Source organism: Prunus dulcis, chromosome 8 (assembly GCF_902201215.1).
Source record: "Prunus dulcis chromosome 8, ALMONDv2, whole genome shotgun sequence".
Classification (NCBI taxonomy): domain Eukaryota; kingdom Viridiplantae; phylum Streptophyta; class Magnoliopsida; order Rosales; family Rosaceae; genus Prunus; species Prunus dulcis.
Genome location: NC_047657.1, coordinates 7,046,933 through 7,053,989, shown reverse-complemented (window position 1 = coordinate 7,053,989; position 7,057 = coordinate 7,046,933). Strand labels below are relative to the sequence as shown.

Here is a 7,057-nt window from a genome sequence, read left to right as displayed (position 1 = left end):
TTTAAACAAAACAAAAAATACAATGAAATGAAAGGCAAGCAAACTATTTTAATGGTTTTCATCATTTAACCAATCCGTGTTGCTAGGTCCATCGTCACGAAAAAGTCTTAGTCTCATAACATCCCTTCGTTCTAGCTTCCAAAATTGTTTTGTTTCAGGGGACATATGGCTTGTATCCATGGCCATGGTTTCCCGATATTTTTTTTAAATGTTTCGTTGGCGTACATACTCCCTTTCATTGCATACATACTCTCTTTCTTTTGCATATTCTAGTTAAATTGCCCTATCGTGCTCTTGTTGTTTCATGTCCATTTCAATTCTCATGGCTTGGTGCTTTGAAATTTCCTCCAAAAATTTAGATGCATTCTTGCTAGAATTACTCCCTCTCTTCGCCTTCGCCGCCTTCCTCCCAATAGGCCTTGGCTCCTTTTCGATGGGTGAGTCTTGACTCATCGGGGAATCCATAGGTGAATCCGATGCCGGTGTCTCATGGAGTGGCTTCTCATTCAACACTACCGTCGGACCCGTTGGAATAATTTGAAATCTCTTACAATTCTTCACCGCCTCCCAACATAGGGTATGGTTGAAACTTTTTTTGCCTTGCCCAATAGCACCAAACCACATTTGTGCTTGCATAATCTATAAAAAAAGAAATGAGAATGCAAGAAACTTTAAAAAATATTGGCAATGCAACGAGTATAAAAAAATAATAATGGAAATGCAACAAACTTTAAATAATATTGGCAATACAACATGTAAAAAAAAAAAAATTGCAAATGCAATAAATTTTAACAATTTATTAGAAATGCAAAACAAAATATAAATATTGCAAGAAACATTCATATTAATATTGAAAATACAAGAAATATTAACAAAATATATAAATTGCAAGAAACATTTAAATAAAAATTAATATGACATAGAAATTAATAAAACGAAAATCACAAATAATTTACCTCACTGCTAAGGTTTTCCCCGCTTCTATGGTTGTCCATCGCTTTTGCCAAGGCATTTCTCCATTTCGCCAACTCTTTATTAAGAATTTTCCACCTACTAGATAATGCCATTTCCGTACGGGTCGAACCAATTGCCCTTTCACAAAATTCCTGATGAATTTTTTTCCACATATGATAGAATTTCATCTCATTGCCCGTTACGGGACAATGACTAACTTGGACCCAAGCCTCCCACAAGCTAACATCGTCCATCATGCTCCATGCCCCTCCAGTTTCACTAGAAGAACCCATAATATGATAGAGAAAAATACAACTTGAAAGTGAAAAAAATATTGAGTAGAAAGTGAATAATAGTAGAAAGAGAAGAAAATGTATGAGGATTTGGTGTTAAAAGTGAAGAGTATTGGTTGGTATTTATAGAAAAAAAAAATCAGTAACTTTTTTGTATTTTTTAAATTTTTTCTGATTTTTTTTAATTTTTGTATTGCAGAAAAATTGGTTGCCGTTGGATTGAAGGAAAAAATCAGATCGAAGAGCCAAGACGCCAACATGTGGAAGCTAGCCGTTGGCGGCTACTGTAGCGCGAGCTTTGAAATTTTTTTTTAAACGTTGGCGCGGGCAATGCACGCCCCAATGGTAAAAAAAAAAATTCAAACCTGAAGGGCTGACGCCAGCCTGGCGTTAGCATTGACATCACAGCCCTCAGGCTTTCGCTCGGGCCAAACTCCACCTCGGGCCATCCCAGTCTGGTGGCCCCCACCTCCTGCCCAGGCTGCCTTTTGTGGCTGAAAACGCCTTTTTCTCCCAAACCACCCCCCCAGCCCGAGTCCAGCCTTAGTTGCTGGACTTGCTCTTATAAGACTTACTCTTGAAAATAGAATAGTTAGGATTGGGCTATGCAAGTGGCCCAATTGAGTGGCTTGTAGGTTTGGCCTTTGAGTCAATGCCTAATTAGTTGGGTCAATAGTTAATATATATATATATATATATATATATATAAAATATCATATTAGTTGGGTCAATCTAAGTTAATTATTTAATTAATTATTTGAATTAATCAAATATCAAATAAGTTTGTCTGATTGGGTTTTGCCGTTATATGATACCTATTCCAACATGTATCAGCCTTTTATATAAACAAGAGCCTTGATTCTGTTTAATATACATAAAAAACGCAGATATCATTCAAAGTCATCTTCATGTTCATAGCCTGAGAGAAACACACTGATTTCGCTAGAAATCAAAGCCCTAGTGCTAGGACTTTGATTTTAGATAGTTGTATCCTGATGGAGAAGACGCCTAGAGAACTACAAACACTGAGTAGGGGCGAAATTATGTTTCAAGGACATTGCAATCTGCAAGCCTCTATTTGAAAAACCAATAAGTTTTTATTTTAATACATTGTTTAATTTCGTGATTTTATTTATTGTTTTATTTAATTGTTAAATTAAATTATTAGTGTAATACTGATTGTTGTTTCACCAACAATCTTGAAACAGAAGAATGGATCAACAATTAGTGTCTGCTAATGGCGTCAATGGGGCTAAGAATCCTCACTCTAAAAATCGAGAGAAGTTCAAAGGAGTGGACTTCAAACAATGGCAGCAAAAGATATTTTATTTAACAACAATGAACTTGGTAAATGTTATCAAAGAAGAAGTTCCAGTGTCACATCCCGGACCGACTCCGTCGTAGCACGATATTGTCCGCTTTGGGCCTCCCTCACTGCCCGCACGGTTTTGTTTCTGGGAGCTGACGAGCAACTTCCCAGGGTGGTCACCCATCCTGGGATTGCTCCAGCCTCCAACTCGCTTAACTTCGGAGTTCTTACAACTTCGAAGCCAGTGAGCTCCCAAAAGGCCTCGTGCTAGATGGATGCGGGTGTGCCATATAAGGCACATCACCCCCCTCTCCATTGGTTGATGTGGGATCTTACAATCCACCCCCCTTAAAGGCCCGACGTCCTCGTCGGCACACTCGCACCACACGGCAGAGTGCTCTGATACCAAAATTGTCACACCCCGGACCGACTCCGCCGTAGCACGATATTGTCCACTTTGGGCCTCCCTCACTGCCCGCACGGTTTTGTTTCTGGGAGCTCACGAGCAACTTCCCAGGGTGGTCACCCATCCTGGGATTGCTCCAGCCTCCAACTAGCTTAACTTCAGAGTTCTTACAACTCCGAAGCCAGTGAGCTCCCAAAAGGCCTCGTGCTAGATGGATGCGGGTGTGCCATATAAGGCACATCACCCCCCTCTCCGTTGGTTGATGTGGGATCTTATATCCAGTGGCAAAAGAGCACATTCCAAAGGAAACTCTAAGTGCCATAGATGCTTGGAAGCATTCTGAATTTTGTTGCAGGAACTATATCTTGAACAATCTGGATGATAATCTTTATGATATTTATTCAGCCTGTAAAACAACTAAGGAATTATGAGAATCACTAGGGAAAAAATATAAAATCGAAGATGCTGGTTCTAAGAATTTTGTCATTTGCAAAATTCTGAAATTCAGTATGGTAGATTCCAAGTCTATCATCACACAAGTTGAAGAACTCTAGAAGTTAATCTTTGAACTTCATGCTGAGGGATGTTCAATTAATGAACACTTTCAGGTTGGTGCCATAATTGATAAATTACCACCATCTTGGAATGATTTCAAGATATACGTCAAGCATAAGAGCAGAGAGATGAATATAGAAGATCTCATTCTCAGGCTACGAGTGGAAGAGGATCATAGAAAGGGTGACAAAAATGATGTGTCTGCCTTAGAAGCCAATGCCAATATTGTCAAGCCAAAAGGTCAATCCAAGAAGAATAAGGGCATTTAACAAGCAAGATGCTACCCTTGCACCAAAAGCAAAGAATTTCAAGATGATAAAGGGCTCCTACTGGGTTTGTGGAAAACTAGGCCACAAAGCACAAGAATGCCACCATCGAAGGGACCATAATCCTACCAATCAAGGCAACAATCATGGGAGAAACAACCAGGCCAATGTGACTGAGGATTTTGTTGCTGTTGTTTCAGAAACCAGTATGGTTTCGAATGACAAAGACTGGTGGATTGATACTGGTGCTACTAAGCATATCTATGGTGACAGAAACATGTTTTATGATTACCATCAGATTTCTAGTGGAGAAAAGTTGTATATGGGCAATGTCTTTGCTTCTGTAATTCAAGGAATAGGCAAAGTGGTGCTGAAATTCACTTTTGGAAAGAACTTGACCCTGCAGAATGTGCTGCTTGTTCCAGAAATTAGGAAAAACCTTGTATCAGGCCCATTGTTGAGTAACAAGGGCTTTAAACTTGTATTTGAGTCTAACAAGTTTGTCCGAACTAAGGGGGGAACGTTTGTAGGAAAAGGCTACTTGACTGATGGTCTTTTCAAACTCAATATATTGGATTTTGATGCTATTAATGAAATAAATAAGGCTTCTACTTTAATTGTTGAGTCATCTAATTTATGGCATGCTAGATTAAGACATGTTAATTTTCATTCCTTACATAGAATGTGTAATTTAGGTTTATTACCAAAGTTTAATATTGACTTCAATAATAAGTGCCAAACATGTATGGAATCCAAATTTGCTAGACAAACTTTTAAGTCAATTTTGGGAAGATCAAATGAATTACTTGGTTTAATTTATAGTGATCTTTGTGACTTTAAGTCTACACCAACTCATGGAGGGAAGAACTATTACATCTCCTTCATTGATGATTGCAGTAAGTTTTGCTATGTTTACTTGATTCATAGCAAAGATGAGGCTTTGAATTTGTTTAAAACATATAAGGCTGAAGTAGAGAATCAAATTGAGAGAAAAATCAAGGTACTTAGATCAAATAGATGTGGGGAGTATGAATCTCAAGCCTTCTCTGATTTTTGTACTACACATGGAATTGTACATCGAACAACAGCTCCTTACACACTACAACAAAATGGTGTTGCAGGAAGAAAAAATAGAACTTTTAAAGATATGATTAATTCCATGTTAAATAGCTCTTCTACACAACATGTGGGGTGAAGCATTACTTACTACAAATAGAGTTTTAAGTACAATTCCACATAAGAAGACTAATAAGTCTCCTTATGAAATATGGAAAGAAAGAATACCCACTTATAAAATACCGAAGGTGTGGAGTTGTCCAGCAAAAGTACAAGTTCCTTTACCAAAGCGAACTAAACTTGGACCAAAGACTATTGATTGTGTATTCATTGGATATGCGAACAATAGTGCTGCGTATAGATTTCTAGTAGTGAAATTTGAAATTTCGGACATACATGTTAACATTATCATTGAATCAGTTAATGCAGAATTCTTTGAGGAAATATATCCTTACAAAGAAAATAAATATGGTTCCACTAGAAAGCGGTCACATGATCAAAGTCATGATGAAGCTTCTTCCTCAAGAGTTCAAGAAATAGATTCTGAACCAAGAAGAGGAACAAGAACAAAATTACCAAAAAAATTTGGACTAGATTTTCTTACTTTCTTGTTTGAAAGTGAACCACAAACATATCATGAAGCCATAACTTCACCCGAGGCTCCTTTTTGGAAGCGAACAATAAAAAGTGAAGTAGAGTCCATTATGCAAAGTAATACGTGGGAATTAGTTGATTTACCTCTTGGTAATAAACCAATTGGACACAAATGGATTTTCAAAAAGAAACTAAAAGCTTATGGCACAATTGATAAGTATAAGGCACGTTTAGTTGCCAAAGGATACAACCAAAAGGAGGGGTTGGATTATTTCAACACTTGTTCTCCAGTTTCACGTATTACATTTATTAGGATGTTAATAGCAATTGCAGTTGTTTACAGTTTGGATTAGGCCTGGGTTTGGTTTGGTTTGGTTCAGTTTTGAGCCCAAACTATGTGCTGAACCATACCCCACGGTTTGGAGAAAATTCAAATTGTGAGCCGAACCATAAGGTGGGAAACCGGTCATCTCGATTAACCAGTTTCCTACATTTGGTTTGGTATGGTTTGGTGAAAACCTCCTTGAAAATATTTAGAATCTAAATTCATTCAAATTCAAACATTCATTCAAAACCTGCTTGAAATTTATTCACCATTCACATCACAACATAATCAAAATCATTCATTCAATCAATCCTTTCAAACTAAAACATATGCAACATTCGGCATTCACATCCATCCAAAGTTTCAAAAACATATTATTAATAGAACAAAACAACCCTTTTAAGTACAAACCTATCTTTAAGTGCAAAAAGTTTTTGACAAAAGATAGGTTTGTTGAGGAATTGACTAACCTATCTTTTGCCAAAAACCTACTTCAATCTCACAAAAAAAGAGTTCCAATCTAAAATATTTAAGTGAGCTCATCAAAAAAGACTTCCACATCTAAACTTCCTACTATCCAACCCTTTTAAGTAACAAACCTATCTTTTTTCAAAAACCTACTTCAATCTCATAAAAAAAGAGCTCCAATCTAAAATATTTAAGTGAGCTCATCCAAAAAGACTTCCAAATCTAAAGTTCCTACTATCCAGCTCCTTTACAAACCAATTCTTCATGCTCCCCTTAGTTTTTGTCAGTGAGCTCGTTAGTGGCTAGTGGCCACTTGTTCATTCCACTACAATATTTGAATATCTACAAGAATAGAGAATATGTAAGAAAAATTCAAATGTACAAAGTTAAAACAGAAAAGAATATATATATAACAGCAATGCTTGATTCCATTTTCTCCAAAGCTTGATAAAACTCATGCTCATCTTCACTTGGCTGCTTGTTGAAGTCAAAAGCCACTTGGCTTAGCCAATCCTTAGGGGCCTCAACTATTTTAGGAGTCAAAGACGCCCTAAAAGGATCCGCAACCCTTTTTCCCATACTAAACACAATTTCCAAAGGCACACTTGAAATAGGGACAGCAAACACATCCATTGCAATCTTAGATAGGACTGGAAATGTTGGAGAGTTCTCTCTCCACCAATCTAGCAAATCAAAGTATGTTATTTCTGGATCTTGAGCTGCCTCTAATAAAAATTTGTCCACCTCATTCTTAATTTGAACCACGACTCTATCTTTTCTTGTTCTCACAAATTTTTTAACTCTTAGATCATTGCATTCAACTCTTACCTC

General features: G+C 37.1%; 1 protein-coding gene across 1 annotated transcript; it reads left to right on the top strand.

The window, feature by feature from the left end:
• Nucleotides 1-3,733: 3,733 nt before the first annotated feature.
• LOC117638363 lies at nt 3,734-5,379 on the top strand. Its single transcript, XM_034373495.1, has 3 exons — nt 3,734-4,281; nt 4,711-4,783; nt 5,260-5,379. The coding sequence occupies exons 1-3, from the start codon at nt 3,734-3,736 to the stop codon at nt 5,377-5,379; spliced, it is 741 nt and encodes a 246-aa protein (XP_034229386.1).
• The last annotated feature ends 1,678 nt before the right edge of the window (nt 5,380-7,057 follow it).